Source organism: Eleutherodactylus coqui, chromosome 4 (genome assembly GCF_035609145.1).
Source record: "Eleutherodactylus coqui strain aEleCoq1 chromosome 4, aEleCoq1.hap1, whole genome shotgun sequence".
NCBI classification, from domain to species: domain Eukaryota; kingdom Metazoa; phylum Chordata; class Amphibia; order Anura; family Eleutherodactylidae; genus Eleutherodactylus; species Eleutherodactylus coqui.
In genome coordinates, this window is record NC_089840.1 from 62,595,089 (window position 1) to 62,616,034 (window position 20,946).

General features: G+C 47.5%; 1 protein-coding gene across 1 annotated transcript in view; it reads right to left on the reverse strand.

The window, feature by feature from the left end:
- NUFIP2 (nuclear FMR1 interacting protein 2) overlaps window positions 1-5,809 on the reverse strand; it is a 37,098-nt gene extending 31,289 nt beyond the window's left edge. The window contains exon 1 of the mRNA XM_066599577.1: window positions 5,408-5,809. Within this exon, the coding sequence (XP_066455674.1) occupies window positions 5,408-5,633 (226 nt within the window). The 5' untranslated portion in view covers window positions 5,634-5,809. The remainder of the gene's footprint in view (window positions 1-5,407) is intronic.
- Window positions 5,810-20,946: the final 15,137 nt, after the last annotated feature.

Below are 20,946 nucleotides of genomic sequence, written 5' to 3' on the forward strand. Positions count from 1 at the left end.
CACAGGCAAGCACGATATCGGGAAGTGAACCCTGCCCCCATATCACGCTCACTATCCATGTGAAATCCCCATGGATGCAAGGTGCTTTCATGGCAAAACAGACCCGCATGACTTCGGGAATGAAGGGAACCTCCACCGCGGCTGTCATAGACGCGGTAGAGGATCGCTGAGTTTATCCCATTGCTTTCAATGGGCCTGGTGATGCTGCCAATCAAGCATTGAGTGGCACCTGTAGATACGGGCCGATAGTCGCTTGTTTTTTCAGTTGTGCTAAAGTGACTCCCATAAGTAAGCGTGGTGGCCACATACACACGGGACAATTATTGCCTTGTGTAAAGGTACCTTACAGCTATGTTCCTCACATGTCAAATGTATCCATAAAGTACAAGGGGCTCAGCAGAAACCAAAGTTTTTTTAATACTGTACTAAAAACTATATTACTATACTATGCTTTTCAATATAGGGGGGGGTCTGGGGAACGTATCAAAAAATGTATGCATCTAGTCGCTTACTAAACATTATTGGGGATCCGTGACCACCTTTATGCTGCTGTCTCTGAATGAAGCATAAGGCCTCCTGCAGACGTCCGGATCGGATCGCAGCGGGATGCGAGCCATGCCCCTGCAGTGGCCCGCGGCTCACTTGCTCCCGGTGTCTCGCTACACTCTGCTATGTGCCGGCTGCCGTCCATCTGGCACATGCGCAGTGCAGAGCCGGCGCGTCACTAGTGATGTTTTTCTGTGCGGGCCTCTGCGAGGCTCGCACAGAAATAGGATATGCCGTGATTTGTTTACCGCGCGAGTCTTTATGCGGTCAAATCGCGGCTGTCTGCATAGGATTGCATTACCTAATGCAATCCTATGGCAGAGGGCACAAGCGGAAATTCTGTGGGAAATTGCACCGCGGAACTTCTGCCCATGTGGATTCAGCCTAAGGTAGTGACTGGTGCGCCGATTACAGCAATGTCCGTTTTAAAGGCACTTTCACATACTGGGAATATAGTGAACGACACTGCAGAATATTCCACTGTGCAAAAAAACCGCACAACAGAACCCGCAGCAGACTTTGGTGCAAATTTTAACTGTGCAATATTTTGCAGCATCCAGCGGAATATTACATCCTACGCGAGGGCACCCTGGGGCCTTTTTACACTGAACGATCATTTAGATTCTCACTGGATCACAGGAATCTAAACGATCATCGTTTACTGTAAATGCTGCCAGCGACTGAACGACAAACGATAATTGGATCGCTTATTATTCGTTGTCCAATTTTGGCAAGGAATAAAAGTCAATTGACACCAAAATCGGCACCACGTGGTATAATCTTTATAGTGGATCAAAGAAAAGTACAGTGCAGGAGTCTACGCTTTTCTATAGCCCAAGCCACCCGTAGGACTTTATACTGCACCTCTGTGCCCTGCTGTTTTTACAGTGAGGTTTTTATCCCTCGCGGATTCTGTGACCAACCAAGACGGAGGTATTGTTGCGTGCTCTACAACATAGTACGCTACAGAGGTATACTCCCCTGGAAGCATTCCTTTGGAGGGTTGATACAGTGCTTTACAAATTAGATATGTATGTGGGTCAGTGCTTAATTGAGTGCATAGATTCTTATCTAAGCATTTCCTTAAAGGGGGTTTAGATCTACTCTGCAGCACGAGCTGGAGAGACTCAACTGGACACTGGGCAATAGTTGGCAAGGCAGCCGTACAACACCAAAGTATCATGCATGAGTCTTATTAATTAGACTAGGACCGATGCACAACACTTACTGGGTGCCATAAGGTTACCTGTAAGGTTGTCAGTAACTACACCGTGCAGTTGCATCTCTCCATGTTTGATGTCACAATAGGCGGGAAAGCATGCCTGGACAACCCCTTTAATTTGGGGAATCCTCTTCATGTGTTGGAGCATATTTCTCATTGCAATTGTGCTCGATATTTATCAAGCCCCCCACCAGACACTTTGGAGTTTTCTAACTTTTGCCATGACATTACAGGATATAGACATTAAATAGCCAAAAGGGTTGGCGATGTAGGGGATCTTCTGACAGCCGGACTTGAAATCAGGAGGGAGTGTAGACCCAGGGATTATTCTGACTGCCATTATGGAGTCGGGAAGGAATTTTTTCCCCCAGGGTGGGGCAATTAGCTTCTGCCTCATTAGGGTATTTTTTCCCTTCCTCTGGATCAACATGGGAGGGGGCAGAATCAGGCTGGACATTTGTCTTTTTTTCAGCCTAGCATACTATGTTACTATTTAATGGGTAAAACATGATTCAAACATTACAGATCATACAACTTGTATACTCAAAATTTTTCCCCATGCAACCACCCTGGCATAGCCTAGAAAGGCTCATTTTACACGGGCGAGTGCAATAGCGCGCTCTCCAACACGCGATGTCCCCGCGCATGCAAGGCGTTTTTGTGTTAAAACCGACTCGCATGACTTCAGGCAAGTAGAGATCCTCCGACACGGCTTTTAGCCGCAACGGAGGATCGCAGAGTGTCTCCCATTGTTTTCAATGGGTAAATCTTGCATCGCACTCATGTGCGCCTCACGCACCATGTCGGCCCCATTGACAACTACGGGCGATGCAATGCGTTCCGAGGGATAGGACATGTCACAATTTTTTCCAGCGGGGAAAAAAGATCTCTTATGTGTATCACCCCATTTAAAAGAATAGCGTTCATATTAGTGTGTCCCACAACCACAAATCTCACGCAATTTTCTCAACCATGTGAAAACGGCGTAAGTGCACCACATTTCTTAACCCTTTCCAATCCAATGTCGGGCCTGCCCCGACATTATAATTTCCCTCCACAGCTCCGATGTCGGGGCAGGCCCGACACTGCAGTGCAGGAGTGCATCTGCACCCGATCGTCAGCCACATCGGGTGCAGATACACTCCTGTACTGGTCCTCATCGAGGACCCCCGAGGAGTAGGCAGAAAGGGTTTTTAACCCTTTCTGCCTTCTCCTTTACACATTACATAGCGCTCAATTTGCGCTATGTAATGCACGGTGATTCCGGCCGGCAATCATGTGACCGCCGGTGTCACCTGACCCCCAGCGGTCACATGAACGCCGAGCTGGGGGCCTGCACTGTGGGGGGGCCTGCTTACCTGTCCGGCGTCTTCCGCATTCTCCCTTCTGTCTCCCGGATCGGCGATCAAGTGACCGCTGGGTGCCACCTGACCCCAGCAGTCACATGATCGCCGAGCCGGGAGGCAGAAGGGAGAATGCGGAAGACGCCGGACAGGTAAGCAGGCCCCCCCACGGTGAAGTGAGCACCTGCACCCTCCGTCAGTTCAGGCGGGTGCAGGGAAATGTATTTTTTCTCATACATTCTCACCAGCTCCGATTTATTTGGAGCTGGGAAGAATGAATGAGAAAAAATAATTGGATTGGAAAGGGTTAATTAAGTATGCTTGAGCAAAATAATGTGCGCGATGCAATAGTACAGGAGTGCTGATATACTAGTAGTAGCAATTATACGGTAATATCAGAGCTACAGGGGACACGAAGCTTCGGAGTAGTACCCTCACCAATGAGTATTATAATATTGGGTCCAAGGGAAGCTCTGCAGTTTACATTAGTTCTATCAAATTCCTTTTATTGGAAAAAAATAAAATAAATTATATATATATTCCCCCCTTTAGTCACCTACAACATTCCAGAATTGAATGTGTTAAGTAAAGCTGTATCCTTCATACATATCGGTCGGAATCCATCCCAGTCTACAGAACACCAAGCTCGGTTCCACCACAAATCACGGTCTCTGGCCTACAAGAACATCCCTCACAGAACAAGACAGTCCCGTTATATAACGTAGGCATGGGAGCCATGCTGCCACATCTTCTAGAATATTCATCCACGAGAACTGGCTTCCAGAGGAAACCATGACACGGATGTGAGGGTCAATAGCACATCCGACATTATAATCATGTCAACATCTACTTGGACTCAAAGCCCCCACCACAGTCGTCCCAGATCTATCTAGACACAGCGAGAGGCGTTTAGGCGAGTCCCCGGCTGTGTATGCCGATACTAGGCCACATCCAGCAGCTGACTGGAAGGGGAGGAGAATGTACATAGCCGGCTTGGAGAATTCAATTAACCCCCTGCAGCAAACAGCCGGTCTAGAGCGGCTGTAGAAAACTACACACACCGCCCAAAAAGGAACCAGCAGCACAAGTACAGTAAAAAGAGTACAGTGCTTCTTCATGTGGAGTGTTCCCCGCCAGACACCCCAATGTATCCATAAACACCTGGGGTCCTGGGTATCCAATATATATTAGTTACATAATACGGTTTGAAAAGATGTATCCATATATCTGTCTCACACAATGTCTGACATAACACAAACGTAGAACATGCAAATGGGGAAATACGAGTTGCTACTAGGTGTAAAAAACACAGGCAACTCAATGATTCCATAAATTGGAGCAACTTTTGTGTGATCCTACACTACTGCACAACAGCCATACTCCATAGAAGTCAATGTAGGACACTGGCGCTCAACGGGCCCAGGCAACACACAGTCATCTGTCACATGTTGTAACAACCAACCTGCTGAATTGTCCACAACGTTGTGCTCAATGTTAGTAAATGGGGCAAAGCTTTAGTAAAACATAGTCAAACTATGCATATGTTTAGCCTGACATACTTTGGGTTTTTTTGTTGAAAAGCTTTTCTGACCCACAAAAAATATTACTTTTATTAACATTGCATCTTATGGCTTTGTTCCCATATGTTTGATGTATAGGTTTTTTTGTGACCAAGGGGAAAAAATAGATTACACTACAAAATTTCATAAAGATTTTTTTTTTTTTTTTAAATAATAAATCGCATGAAAATTGCATTTGCATTCTTTTGCGATGTGAATATTTTCTTTTTTTGCTCCCATTAGTAAAATAAAAAAAGGGCAATATCACCCAAAAAAATAGGCCACATTGCGAAAGAAAAAATACAAATCACCTATGTAAATAAATGGGTTTTTACAACACGTAACTTCTGTGTGTCTTATAAGTCACACACGTTTTTCCTCGTCCACGTGAATACCACCTGTGAAAAACGTAGACGTCTTTTCATATCAAGAAAACACGGGTTTTTTTCCACGTATGTTTCTTGCATATGTGTAAACCACGTGAAATGCCAGTATATATGTCCCCTTTTAGATTAAAGGAATGCCCAGGGGCGTTTTATAAACCAAGTGTGCAATTTCCATTAAGGTAGAGACATGAAATGTGTGACTCAAACCACATGGAAATCATCATCATCATATGACTAGTCCACCACTGCAAGCCTAAACCTAACTGTATAGCATGGCACTGCCAAGTCATTGGCATCCAGAAGCAATGCCCACCCAGAATCCCATACCCCCAGCACCCCCCAGAGCCGGACCTGTTCTCTTCTGGTGAGTTTCCTGGTGCTGTAGGGCGTGTTTCTGGTCATGTTTCATCGGCTTTGGCTGGTACTTCTGGCTGCCCTCCGCTCCATGCTGCTGCAGGCTGGCAGTGTAGTAGTAGTAGCCGTGTGTAGACGATGAGTGATGATGATGATGGTGGTAGTGGTGGTTGTGGTGGTGGTGATGGTGCTGCTGCTGCTGTGGGCCAGGCTGTTCCTCCATTGAAGGTGTCTGGGCTCCCCCTGTGCTGGCTGCAGAGCACAGAGCCCCTCTCTGGATGTGAGTGCAGATGTGCCTCTTCCACTCAGGACAAGCCGGTTGGTTCAGGGACTTTCTAGAAACGATTGACTGTCTCTCTCCAGCAATCAGACATCTCCAAGTGCCCGTCCTCTCCTCCCATCAGCCTCCCCCATGTCTCCCCCTCCCCTCCAGTTTCCCTCCCTGCACAACTTTGCTTCTGCAACCTCACAGGGCTGGGCTTCAACGTCAGCACTATGGCTCTCACTACTTCTGGGGAAGCAGAGTGCAGGGAACTACTCCACCCACTGGACTAATGGCCACTGATGAATGAGCACCAAGTATGATCACAAAGGGTTAATGACACAGTGCTATCATGTGCATTACCTGATACTATTCTGTACACGACACAATGCTGCCACCTGAAATCATATACAATTCTATGGCATGCACAATACACACAGCCACACTAGCATATCTACAACATAGTACAATCATAAACAATGTAACGAAAGAATAAACACAATGTAACACTTCAGGAAACAACATAATATTCTATACCCAACACAATGCTGCCACATGAAATCATAGGACAATTTTATGGCATGCACAACACAGTAAGGCTGCCTGTCCCCGGCGATTCTTCACTGCGCTTCCTGCGGCAATAATCCGGCTGCGGGAAACGCAGTGAACGCTTTCCATAGACTACTATGGAAAGCGCAGCCCTGCTGTCCACGAGCGGAGAATCATAGCTATTCTCCGCTCATGGGTTTTAAATCGCAGCATGCTGCGATTAGCCGCGATTCAACGCGTTGAGCCTGTCAGATAGGTTCAGCGCGGAGATCCGTCAGCTCTCCGCTGCTTCCCGGCGGCGGCTCCCGCGGCGGATATTGCTACGCCCGTGGACAGGAGCCATAACACTATAATATCTGCAACATAATATAATCATAAACATTAAGCGCTGCGGAATAAGTTGGCACTATACAAATAAAGATGATTATTATTATAAACAATGTAACAAAAGCATAAACACAATGTAACACTGTTCTAGAAACAACATAATATTCTATACACAACACAATGCTGCCACATGAAATCCCCAAAGTCTATGGCATGCATAATACACACAGCAACACTAGCATATCTACAACATAGTACCATCATAAACGATGTAACAAAAGCATAAACACAATGTAACACTTCTAGAAACAATATTATTCTATACAAAACAAGGACAGATGGGACACATTTTACCTTCATTGGCACAGAAAGTTTTCTCAACTCATTAAGGGCTCCTTCACACTGGTGATCGCGATATCGCCGAGAGAAAATCGCGGCAAAATCGCAATTTTGCTCATGAGATGTCTGAATGTCAACAATGCTTTTTCTTGTAAAAAAAAATTGCTGTGGCTTGCGATTTTCTTGTGCGATTTTTTTTTCACGATGGATAATAGCTAGAGATGAGCGAGCGTACTCAGCCACGCCCCTTTTCCGCCCGAGTACCGCGATTTTTGAGTACTTCCGTACTCAGGCGAAAAGATTCGGGGGGCGCCGTGGGTGAGTTGGGGGTTGCAGCGGGGAGTGGGGGCAAAAGGGAGAGAGAGAGGGCTCCCCCCTGTGCCCCGCTGCTACCCCCCGCGCCGCCACACCTCCCCCCGCCCCCCGGCGCCCCCCGAATCTTTTCACCCGAGTACTGAAGTACTCGAAAATCGCGGTGCTTGATCGAGTATTTACTCGAAACGAGTACGTTCGCTCATCTCTAATAATAGCAGTTTCTAATGTTTAAAATGCATCGCATCGCACGAAAATTACAAGTTCATGCTTTGTGAAGTGATAAAAAGGAGGCTTTATAGGGAAACATGGCAAATGAAAAAAGCGAAATGCAGAAAGATAGGACATGCTGTGATTTTTTCCCCACTCCACATCGCATGAGTGAAAACGTCACAAATGGGAATGAAACCATTGAAAATCATTGGTTTCATAATTCTGCGTTTTCACTCATTCTTGCATTGCGCAAGTTAGAAGGCGCCCTAAGGGCTTTTACCCACTAGCATTTTTTTTTCACTGCGAATTCGCAGCATTTTTTTTCCAAGGGTCAATGGGACTTTCTAATGTTAAAAACGCAATGCACAAAAAACGCAAATTTGCGTTTATTGTGCGTTGCGTTTTTAACATTAGAAAGTCCCATTGACACTTGGGAAAAATAAACGCAGCGAATTCGCAGCGAAAAAAAACGCTAGTGGGTAAAAGCCCTTAGGGCACTCTCACACAGGCGTATTGTCATTGTGTGTCCTACCTGATCACCTATTGCTTACTATTGGGCTACTCACACTAGTGTTCTCTTGGCATGTATTATGCGCACATAAATGCCGAGATGCCGCATAGGGATTGGCGGCACATAGCAAGTATGGATGTAATTGAGTACTTGCTGCATGGTGATGTGCAAAACTCTCGAAATTAGCACGCAAACACACGATCGTGTGAGCCCGGTCTTAAAAGCTATTTTTTCTCACCACAACAAAACCCATTATAAAGTAAAAGTAGCTTTATAATGGGTGATTATCTTCCAAATTATCGCTGCAAACAGCAAATTTGGGCAATACGCGTCACGTGTACACTCAGCTGCCAACAGCCCACATAGTCAGAAATCGCTAACTTATCGGAGTCGCTTGGCTTTTAGCAAAAATAAAATCCAGATGACGGTCAGACTGTGTAAACAGGCAGTCGTTCAAGTATGAACGACTGCCTGTTTACTGTGAATGGAGGTGGGTGGGCTGGAACGATCTCCGGCCCTGAATGATCTGCCTTCATTCACAGAACGACTATCACTCCTGTGTAACGCACAGGTTTATAGTCAGGCTGTAGTCAGTGGGATAACTGTCAGGCGCTTATACACTCAACAGTCCTCCCGTATAAAGGTACTTTAAGGCAGCCTTCACATTGGCGAGCACGATATGGGGCTGGTGAATATCGCCCTCATATCGCACTCCCCACCATGTGAAAGCCCCGTGGATGCGAGGCGTTTTCATGTAAAAACAGCTTCGCATGAGTTCGGGGATGACGGGAATCCCCTGCCACGTCTGTCACAGTCCTGGCAGAGGATCCCGGAGTTCTCCCATTGCTTTCAATGGGGTCGGTGCTGCTGCCGCCGGCCCCATTGGAAACAATGGGGTTGCTAGCTGTGATCTTGTAGCTAGACAGGACATGTCACGTTTTGTTTCTCGCATTACATCACATCACATATGCTTGAAAGCGCTGCGGAATAAGTTGGCGCTATACACATAAAGATTATTATTATTAGGGTGCCATGCAGGAAAACATCCTTAATGTGTATGAACCCATTCCAAAGAATGAGGTTCATATTTGTGCAAGATATGTGCATCTCGCAACGCCCAAATCTCGTGTGATTTTTACGCCAGTGGGAAGGCAGCCTAATTGAAAGTGTAAATAAAGCACCGTGACTATGGCACACTATGATATGTCATGTTAAGGCGGTATAACCCATTAATTTCTATTGGGCCACTCACACCTGTGTTTTTATTGCATGAGTATTACTTGCGTGAAAAAAATCACAGCATGCTCTATCTTGGTACATATTATGTGTGCATACATGCATGAGGATTGGCATTAAATTGGCTAAAGAATGACCCATTTAGGCCTCATGTCCACTAGCTAAATGGAATTGCGGATTCCACAGCGGATTTTGCCCATAGGGAATCATTGGCCATCCGTGGTCCATTAAATTGATTTTTGCACCCGCGGATGGCATTTTAAAAGAATTGCGTTTTTCACGCGCAGGAGAAAAAACGCGGCATTTTGCCGCGGATTCCGCGCTGATTTTTCAACATTGCTATCACATTGATAGCAATGTGTGCAGATATCTGCATGCAAAAAAATACCATTAAAAGCAAATCCGCACGGAATCCGTCGCGGAAATCCACGGCAGATTCTGCGCAGATTGTATTTTTCTAGTGGACATGAGGCCTCATACAATAATATAAAAAAAATATAAATCTGTAAATTTATGAGGAGAGGCGGGATGGGACGGGGCTAATTTAAAAACTTAGCCCCGCCCCATCCCGCCTCCTTTCATTGCAAATAGTGCAGAGGGGCGGAGAGGGGGTGGAGAGAAGGCAGAAAGGGGGCGGGAGCTCAGTTTCTGCTCCTGGCTCTTCCATCCTCCCCCCTCCCCCCTGCAGATGAGGACGACGTATATCGGCTCGGCTGTGAGGTCTTTTTTTGCGGGAAGAGTTGTCATTTTTATTGGTACCATATTGAGGTACATATGACTTTTGGATTGCTTTTTGTGTTTTTTGGGAGGCGAACAAAAGAAAAATAGCAATTCTGGCAATCATTTTTAAAATGATTTTTACGGCGTTCACCATGTGCGATAAGTAACAAAATATTTCATTGTCTGAGTCATTATGAACACGGTGATAATTTTCTTTGATATTTTATCCATTTAAAAAGGGTTTTTGTAAAGAAACTTTTTTAAACTTGATTTTTTAAAATCCTAAATTAAACTTTATTGAACTTTTTTGATGCCATTTCGTAGTTCCTCAAGAACACTTGGAGTTGTGATACTTCAATCGCTAGGATTGTACACTGGATTAGTTAAAGGGGTTGTCCCACGCCGAAACGTTTTTTTTTTTTTTTCATTAGCCCCCCCGTTCGGCGCGAGACAAACCCGATGCAGAGGTTTAAAAAAAACCCGGATAGTACTTACCCGAATCCCCGCGCTCCGGTGACTTCTTACTTACCTTGCGAAGATGGCCGCCGGGATCTTCACCCACGGTGGACCGCAGTTCTTCTCCCATGGTGCACCGTGGGCTCTGTGCGTTCCATTGCCGATTCCAGCCTCCTGATTGGCTGGAATCGGCACACGTGACGGGGCGGAGCTACGAGGAGCAGCTCTCCGGCACGAGCGGCCCCATTCAGAAGGGAGAAGACCGGACTGCGCAAGCGCGTCTAATCGGGCGATTAGACGCTGAAATTAGACGGCACCATGGAGACGAGGACGCTAGCAACGGAGCAGGTAAGTGAATAACTTCTGTATGGCTCATAATTAATGCACGATGTACATTACAAAGTGCATTAATATGGCCATACAGAAGTGTATAACCCCACTTGCTTTCGCGGGACAACCCCTTTAAATAGTGCATTCTATTAAGCCTATGACAGCAGCCTATTAGACCCTGCCAGAGGCAGGGCCTAATAGGCAGAGTTACATGGCATACATGGAGACCTTTGTCACGCTTCTGTCTGCCATGGGAAGCTACTGTAGTATGCCAATGAGTGACAGAAGGACTCCCCTGTCATCTGCTTAAATGCTGTAGTTTCTATTGATTGTGGCATGTGAGGGGTTAAACTGCCAGGATCTGAGGTTTCTCCGCATCTGCGGTTAGAGCAGGAGGCTGGCTGTCAGTAGTCAGCTAAGCCATTGCATTAAAAAGAGATATGTGCAGGTTAAAAGCTCATTAGTGAGGTCAGTAAAAAGATGTATTTGCCAGGTCCGGCGGCTCATAGACTCTTCGTGCCCGCAGCCCCGGTTTTAATGACATGCCCTGGCCACCGTGATCTGCGGCAGCGGCCCCAGGCCCGAGCTCCCATGCGCAGGGGGCGTGCGCCTAGTTAGCCGGGTTCTGGGGACCCGCCGTGTTCCTGTTACCATGACACCCTGGCGCGCCTGATCTGTATTTGCTGTTTGTTGTCTGGATCTCTGATCCGCACTCGCTGCGCTATGTCTGGATCCTTGCTCTGCACTCTCTGGGTGATGTCTGGGCCTTTGCAGGCACTGGGGGATGTTCTTCCAGTGCCCTGGGATTGGCTCCTGTTGCTGTCAGGCTCTTTGCCCCAATCAGCTGCTGGGGCGGGAGTTCTAACAGCATTTAAACGTTCAGTGTTCCTTTCCCCGGCACCAGTGTATGTTTGGTCTTCCTGCTACACCCGTGGTTCCTGTAGCTGATGCTCTGGTTTTTTGACTACTGCATCAGCTGTAATCGCTGGCGGTAACTGTCATCTCCATCGCTGTGTAGAGCCGGCATCTATTATAAGATGACTGCATTATTTAGAGATACATTAGAGCTGATCTGCTGTATCCAAGCCCACTGCGTTATAAGACTTGTATAAGCCCTCATGTCCACAGGTGGATTTGATTTGTAGCATCCTCACAAGGAACCCGTGCAGAAGGTCCGCGGTTCAAGTCAATGGAAGCCGTCATTGACATTGTGGACAGGCCGCAGATTCCGCAGGAAAGCAGGATTAAAAAAGAAAAAAAAAACTCTTCTGGTTGGCGCTTCCACACACATCCGCAGTACAGAAAAAAGAAGACCCAGACGGGTACGCAGGGTCCTTGGCCACAGGCATGGGCGGATTCCGCTGCGTACTCCTGATGCAGAATCCGACCCGCCCGTGGACATGAGGCCTCAAGCTGTTTTTTTGAGGGGAAGGGGGGTGATACACAGGGCTATTACAAACCATCTTTCTGATTTGAAACTTCCATAACTCACATTTAATGACCCTCTGATACAAAAATTTGATATCAATGGAAACAGAAGTTAAAAATTTTCATTTAGTTAAACTGTCTACCATAAGACATCCTTGTTGCCCATGGCAACCAATCACAGCGCAGCTTTCATTTCCCAAGCTGTTGAGATAAAATGAAAGCTGCGCTGTGATTGGCTGCTATGGACAACAAGAACATGGTAGACAGTTTTTGCTAAATGAGGCCCAAAATGTTTTATTCTGCCGTCATTGTTGCTAAGGGGATATGAGACAAAGAAGACAGGACGGTGCTTTGTGTCCTTTATTTTCACGTCTACCAGTCTATTATTCGTGTGTAAGGTCATTTTAAAACAAAGTTTGGTGATGTTCCACCCAGCGGGCGCACAATTTATAAGGAAAAAGCTTGTGTCTATAAGCGAAAATCATCCGTCCGTCCACCAGTAAGCGAGGAAACAGCGGAGCGCGTCCGTGCACACGAAGTCCTCAGAAATCTACCGTCAGAGCAAGCGTAGAAATGTACATCCCGCAGCCGACTGTGCGGAAGATTCTGCGCAAATGTTTGTGATGTTATCCCTACCAATTGCAATAGTTACCGGCTCTGTAACCGGACGACAGAATGCGTCCGACGTTCTTTCTGCAAGAATATGCAAACTCCAATGGAAAGCAATGTTTTCATAGAATCGTTAGTGTTTAGTGATGAAGCCGCCTTCCACCTTTCAGGTACAGTTAATGTCAGAATGTGCGAGAGAAAACCCAGCTGTCCACATGGAGCGTACCCGTGACCCTCCAAGGTGAATGTGTTTTGCGCTATAACCTGTATCCATGATCATATGTAAGCAATACGACTTGGTCATGTATCTCCCGTGGTAAGAGCATGTCACCCCATCAGACAACAGACCAGGGTATTACCGCTGCAACATTAGGACATTTGCAGTTCTACTGAACCAAGCATAAATCGCCATACACCATAGGTCTCCATAATATGGAGTGGGGCACATGTGCCATTAGTATCTTGCTGCACTTGGCATGTGGCATCCAGATCACAGACCCCACAGACTTATCGCTTTTATATACTCTTTCAATCAATCACTTATGATACTAAATGCTTTTTTTTAAGGTCTTTCCACTGTTGCACAATAAAACTTTTTTTTTTAAATTATCATTATTTTACATCGTTACATTCAAAGTTCCATAAATTTTAATTTTTTCACGGATGGAGCTCTGTTAGGGCCTGTTATTTGTGTGTAGTTTTTATTAGTACAATTTTTGGGTAAATACAGCTTTTATGATCACTTTTATTGCATTTTTTTGGGAGGCAAAATGAACAAAATAAGTATTTTACTCACTAATTTAGGATTTTTTTATGCTTTTTGCCATGCAGCATAAAGTGTGTTCAATTTATTGTGCAGGTTATTATGGATATGATGGTCCCAAATATGTGGAGTTTTTTAGGGCTTATTCACACCGGCGTATATCGGCCGGGTTTTCATGTCCGGCCGATATACGCTGCCCCTTGGATGCATTGGCTTACAATGTATCAGTGCACAGGGGCGTATTTCCGTGGCGTTAAAGCGCCCGAACAGACGCTGTCACGCCAGAGGCGGCATCTGCATAGATTCCTACGGGAGCCTATGCTAGCTGCTGGAGAAGGGAGGTGGGAGGGAGTTTAGCAGCATGACTGCTAAACTCCCACCCCTTCTCTTCTCCTCATCGGCCCTTACCGCTGTTTGCAATGGGAGGGGGTGGGACGGGTCTGGAGCTAAACTCCGCCCACTCTGACCCCTACCATTGTTGGCTGTGGACAAGGAGCGAGGAGTGGTGGGAGCTTAGCTCCGCCCCCCCATCATTGCAAATGGACGGAGATGAGCTGGCGAGGGGGAGGGAAGGTGGAATGTCTCCCCTGGTCCCATGGCATTGTGGCCTCGGCGTATATGCACCAGGCCCTTTGCCTTTGAGGTGTTTTTATTGTGCCAGCGGGTGCACGTAAAATGCTTACAGCCGTGTAAATGGGCCCTTATCAGAATGGAAAAGTGTGCAAAAAAATTATTTTTTTTTTACACTTTTTGTTTTTACATTTGTTATGAGCCTGTAGGGGACTTGAAGCATAACAGCTATGATTGCTATGATAATGTATTGTAAGACCTATGTAATGCAATGCCATATTGCTTATAATAGTAATCATAGGCCATGGTAGGACTGGACACTATTGCTGTAATCGCAGCGGGCCGATGACATTACAGAGGGAGCGCGGTCCCATTATGAACTCTCTATATGATGCGATCTACATAGATTATGGCATGTAGGAAGTTAACAGATGGGATCGCTGTTCTTAGCTAGAGGATAGCTATCAGTCACAGCCGGCTCCCACTGCAGGATGGTACTGGCTCACTTCTGAGCTTGCGCCACATACAGGACGTAAGTTTACATGCCACTATGTTAAGTACCACCCTGCCAAGACGTAAACTTACGTCTTGTGGTGTTAAGGAGACTGTCACCATGTTTTTGCAGCCCTCACTGAGAGCACCACGAGGTGGTGTCTGTCACACTGATTACAGTGATGTGTCTGCTGTGTGGATCTGTGCAGTAGTTTGGGAGAAACTTGCATTTAATTAGTAGCAGCCAAACACAGAGCTAGTCCTGCATATTCATGAGCTGCAGGTTAGCCACACCGATCTGCCCTCCAGCCAATGACTGGCAGCTCATTAGTGAATGGAGCTGTCGCTATGCATTCTCAGCCATCACTCCATTCAATGTGATGCCATTGCAAGTTGGAGAAGCATCCCCATAGTGACAGTCAGGGGAAACCACAGAGATCCCCACCGATCATGAAGTTATCCCCTACTTTAGATCTCGGGATATCCCCTTTAACAAATTCCTTTCCAAAGTTCCACAAAACCATAACATTTCAATTTAGAACTCATTTTTATAGGATTCTTTTTTAGGTAACCTTCCTTAAAAACTCCCCTTCACCAAACTTGCATTTTTAGAACAAAGCAGCACGTTTCAGTTTTAGAGAAAACCACAAAATAACTACATAGCATGAAACAAAATCTGGATAATTTGTAACTTCTTTTTAGATTACATTCACCCCTAATCTTCCTTTCATCATATACTATTATGTGTTTAGGAGTCGGCTTGTAGCAGTGAAAGTCCTGTGTTACATTTATTTTAGTTTTATTATATAATGAATCAGAAGGTTAAAATACAATTACTGCATGGGCAGAAAAGTCTGGGGTTTTATGACGCTACATTATTGAATAACTGCTATATAAAGAGCAGAACTAATTTCTATAAGGTCGGCTTCACACTTATGTATTTGCGTGTGCAAGACTTGCATGCGCAATATACAGGGAATAGACCCCATTGATGTCAATGGCTTCGTACACATTTCTGTATTTTGGAGCATTTCGGTTGCACAAAAAAGTGGATTATACCCACCTGATAATCAGGTTTCCAGTAGTCTCCACGACAGAACCAATTGAGATTGCCTCCTCCTGGTAGGACAGGAACATACTGAGAGGTTAAAAGCTCCCCCCCTTCCCCACTTTCTTCAGTGGATTCTAACGAATTGCCGGGGCAGGAGCTAAACTTAAATTTCTTCCCCTAACCGGGGTTTTTTTATTTTTAAATTTATTATATTACTTTTATAGGGGGGGGGAAGGTACGGGTGCTGTCGTGGAGACTACTGGAAACCTGATTATCAGGTGGGTATAATCCACTTTTTCCCCCAGTCGTCTCCACGACAGCACCAATTGAGACGTACCAACTAAAGTTTATTAGGGTGGGATTGCTGCCGAGAGGACTTTGCGGCCGAAGGCCATGTCCTCGTCCTGCTGCACTTTTACCCTATAGTGTTTAGTGAACGTGTGGGTTTTTTTCCAGACTGCGGCCTTGCAAATTTGCTCGACCGAGGCTGAACTGTGTTCGGCCCATGAGGACGCTACTGCCCTTGTGGAATGGGCTTTAAGAGCTAACGGGATCTCCTTCCCGAGGGCCTTATAGGATTCTATGATGGCCAGACGGATCCACCTGGCTATGGACCTTTTCGCTGCTTTGCTACCCTTATTTGGGCCACTGAACTGGACGAACAAGTTGTCGTCCCGCCTCCAGTGGCTCGTTGTATCTATGTAGGTTAGGACTGCTCTCCTAACGTCCAGGCAGCTTAGGGTTCTTTCCTCCTCGTTTTTTGGGTTACTGAAGAATGAGGGGATTATTATATCCTGGGACCTATGAAAATCTGACACTACTTTTGGCATAAAGGCCGGGTCTGTTTTAAATATTAGTTTGGTGTCTGCGATTTTCATGAACGGGTGGCGGATGGACAAGGCCTGTAGTTCGCTAACCCGTCTTGCGGAGGTGATGGCTACTAAGAAGATGGTCTTGATTGTAAGCATTCTTATAGGTAGCGCCTCGATCGGTTAGAATGGTACCGCTGTCATGGCCCCTAGAACCCAATTAAGGTTCCAGTCTGGAAACAGGTTTATGGGCCTAGGGCGTAGTCTAGCTGCCGCTGTTAGGAACCTGTGGACCCATCTGTCGTCTGCGAATTTTGTGTCGCAGATAGCGCTAAGGGCTGAAACTTGGACTTTTAGGGTGCTCGGGGAGAGGCCCATCTCTAAGCCCTCCTGCAGGAATTCTAAGATTAGCGGAGTGTCGGGGATAGAATCCCCGCGATCCCTTCCCTGTCTCCATGAGGAAAACCTTCTCCAGACCTTCTGGTAGATCAGGTGGGTCGTCTTTTTCCTACTGGACATTAGGGTTTCTACTACTTTCTCTGAGAATCCTTTCTTTCTTAGCGAGGATTCCTCAAGAGCCATGCCGTTAAATGGAGTTTGTCTAGGCCGGGGTGGTTCAGTGGCCCCTGCGATAGAAGATCTGTCCAGGTAGGGAAGGTGACTGGGTCCTGGACGCTCAGTGTTGTCAGAAGACCGAACCAGCTTCTTTTCGGCCAGAAGGGGGTCACCAGGATTAGCGTGCATCCCTGGGTTCTGAAGTGCTGTAAAACCCTGGGGATTAGTGGTATGGGAGGAAAGGCGTAGGCCAGTCCTTGTCCCCAGTCCTGGCCTAGGGCGTCTACCGCTATCGGACGATCTCCTGGCCGGAGGGAGAAAAAGTTGCCTACTTTTGTGTTCTCGCTGGTTGCGAAGAGGTCCAACTGTGGGGTCCCCCACCGGTTGGTTAAGATTCTGAATGCCTCTGGGGAGAGGGACCACTCTCCTGGGTCTATTCGCTTCCTGCTGAGGAAGTCTGCTTTTTCGTTTAGTGTCCCCTTCAAGTGGGTTGCCGTGATCGAGAGGATCCGGCCCTCCGCCCAGTGAAAGATTTTCTGTGCGATGCTTTGCAGTGGGGGAGATCTTGTGCCCCCTTGGTGTCGTATGTGAGCGACCGCGGTGACATTGTCCGACAGTATTTTTATGTGTTGGTTCTGTAGCGAGTTGCCCAACTGCTGTAGAACCTGCCAAACTGCCTGCAGTTCTCTGAAATTTGAGGACTGTTCTTTTATCCTCTGAGGCCAGGGACCCTGAAAGAATTGGTTCCCCACATGCGCTCCCCATCCACAGGCGCTTGCGTCTGTTGTGATGTGGATGGCTGGGTTTTGTAGCCAGTGAACCCCTCTCCGCAGGTTCTCTGGGGATGTCCACCAACGCAGGGATGTTTTTGCCCTGTTTGGGATGTACATCCTTGCCCCTAACGAGGACTGCCTTTTGTCCCACGAGGATAGGACTACGGCCTGCAGGGCTCTGGTGTGGGCCTGGGCCCATGCTACTCCTGGGATGCATGATGTCAAGCTCCCCAGGAGAGACATTGCCTCCCGAATTGTGCAGAATCGTCTTCGTAGGAAGGTTTTGACTATTCTGCGGATTTTTTGTATTCTCTCCTCGGGTAGGTAGGAGCATTGCGATTCTGAGTCGAGAGTTATTCCCAGAAACGTCTTCTGCTTGTCGGGATCTAGGCTGGATTTTTCCCAGTTTATAATCCATCCCAACGATTGGAGAAGTTCTAGCACTGTCTCCAGGTGTTTGGTTAGGAGTTTTTTGGACTCTGCTATTAATAGAACATCGTCCAGGTACGGTACTACTAGGATCGATTTTTCTCTCAAGTGGGCGGCTACCTCCGCCATAATCTTGGTAAAGATTCTGGGAGCTGAGGATATCCCGAAGGGCAGGCATCTGAATTGGTGGTGCTCTATTCTTCTGCCCATGTCCACTGCGAACCGCAGGTATTTCTGCGAATCTTTGTGGATCGGAATGTGAAAATAAGCGTCCTTTATGTCGATGGACGCCATGTAGGCCCCTCTGGGGATCAACTTTATTGTCGAGGAGATGGTTTCCATTTTGAATCTCCTGTATCGGACGCAGGTGTTCAGGTCTTTCCGATTTATTATCGTCCGGTGTTTCCCGCCGGGTTTTTTTACTAGAAAGAGCCTGGAATAATAGCCCTGGGTTTCCTCGTTTTGCGGTACGGGAGATATTGCGTTTAACCGTTGCAAGTCGCGCACGCTTTGCCTTAGTAAATGTAGCTGTTTTTTTGGGGCTCGCGTGGTAATAAATTTCCTTCTGGGGATGGACACCAGCTCTATCTGGTATCCATACTGTAGGATCTTTGGGATCCATGGGCCCCCGCAGATTGCGGCCCATTGATCCACAAAGCTCCCCAGCCTTGCCCCTACGGGGATGGCGTCAGGGTCTCTGCTTCGGCTCCCCCTGGTGGGGGTTGAAGAGGATATTCCTTCCTCTGCCCCCCTTGGGGTAACTCCAGCGGCCTGTCTTGCCCTTGCCTCGGTAGGCCTCGGGCTGCTGCATTGGGGCCCGGGGAAAGGTCTTCACTCTCTGTGGCTTTTCCTCAGGGAACCCTTTTTTCCTGTCGACCGCCTTTTCTAGAATTTTGTCTAGGTCCGGTCCGAATAGAAATTGGCCGTAGAATGGGAGGGCACACTATTTGTTTTTCGAGGCCAGGTCGCCTGACCATGATCTCAGCCATAACACCCTTCTGGCTGAGTTAGAGCGGGCTGTGGCTTTTGCTGAGAGTTTGACGGTCTCGGCCGCGGCGTCCGCTAGGAAGTTAGTTGCCATGCGCAAGATGGGAAGGGAGTTAAGGATCTGATCCCTCGGTGTTTTGTTGGTCAGGTGTAGTTCCAGCTGCTCTAACCATACCCCCAGGGTCCGCGCCACGCAAGTGGCTGCGATCCCTGGCCTAAGGATGTTTGCCGCTGCCTCCCATGATTTCTTTAGGAGTCCCTCTGCCTTGCGATCCATGGGGTCTTTTAGCTGTGCGGCATCCTCAAAGGGAAGAGTCGTCCTCTTGGCTACCTTGGCCACCGGGACGTCTACCTTAGGTATTTCATCCCAGCTTGCGCAAGCTTCCTCTTCCAAGGGGTATCTCCTTTTTACGCCTCGAGCGGAGAAGGAACCTGCGTCTGGTTTACTCCACTCTCTCTGAATTATTTTAGAGATGTTTTTGTGGACCGGGAAGGTATGTTTACGCCTCTCCCCAAGTCCACTGAATATCTCATCCTGTAGGGTCCGCGGCTCTCTGGGCTGTTCCATTTTTAACGTAGCCCTGACTGATTTAATTAGTTCCGTCAACTCGTCTTGATGGAACAAATATTTCCTGTAGTCCTCCTCCTCTGAGGACTCCTCGGCTGCCTGTTCCTCTTGCTCTGATCCGATGGAATTCTCGGAATCAGAAGGCTCCTCGGGAACATACGCCTTTTTCTGGCGTTTCGCTGGCGGTGCCGGCAGTGACGTTAGAGCTGATCGAACCTCCTCCTTCACCAGCTTCCTAACGTCATCCAGGAATCCCCCCGATTCCTCTCTGACTAGCCTAGCCACGCATGCCTTGCATAGAGGCCTCTGGTACGTGGCTGGCAGTCTCGTCCCGCATTCCACGCATTTTCGCAGTTTTGTTCTGGGGGGGATGTCTTTTTTATCCCCCTGACAAACAAAGCATTTTTGCGGGTAAACATGCAATTTTTCCATATACAACATTCTGGATATTTGCATTGTATTTTTGCCACACTGGCTACTTACGGCCGCTGAGGCTGAGGTTTCAGCTGTCTCTGGGGCTGGAGCACTCATTTTTATACCAGTGCTGCAGACACCCTGCGACCTGTAGTGCTGGTGTTCTGGCTTCTCTCAGGTTCCTATTTGAATTTTCGCGCTCCTGCGCTAAGCCCCGCCCCCTCCGCTCCTAATGCAGACGCGATGACGTCATCGCGCTGGACGCGAGATGCGGCGCCCCGCCCCCTGCCGTCAAAGGGCTTCCTGGAGCGCCGCGCTGTAATTTCTGCCGGAGGACGAGGGGGACTGAGGCTCCCGCTTTGAACCCCCCATGGGCCGTCGCGGGAGGAACCTGGCCCGGGGGTTACCACCCCATGTGGCGTCCCGGGAGTCGTCTGGCTGCGAAGGGATGACAGGGTGAGCCACTGCCTTCCGATCCGCCTGTATACTTTCGCTGGCTTCTCCACCAGCTCCTCTCATAGATCCTGCCTCCTGGCAGGACAGGAAGACACTGAGGAAAGTGGGGAAGGGGGGGAGCTTTTAACCTCTCAGTATGTTCCTGTCCTACCAGGAGGAGGCAATCTCAATTGGTGCTGTCGTGGAGACGACTGGGGGAAAAAATGATACACAGAAAGATAGAACATGTTCTATTTGCACACTGAAGGTCCCCATAGAAGTCAATGGGGAGAGCGCAATTGTGCATGAAACACTGTATAATTTCACTGGAAAAACACAGGGAAGGTACTGGTGTATCTTCTCTCAACCAGAAGAATGGGTGGAGACAAAATGCACGC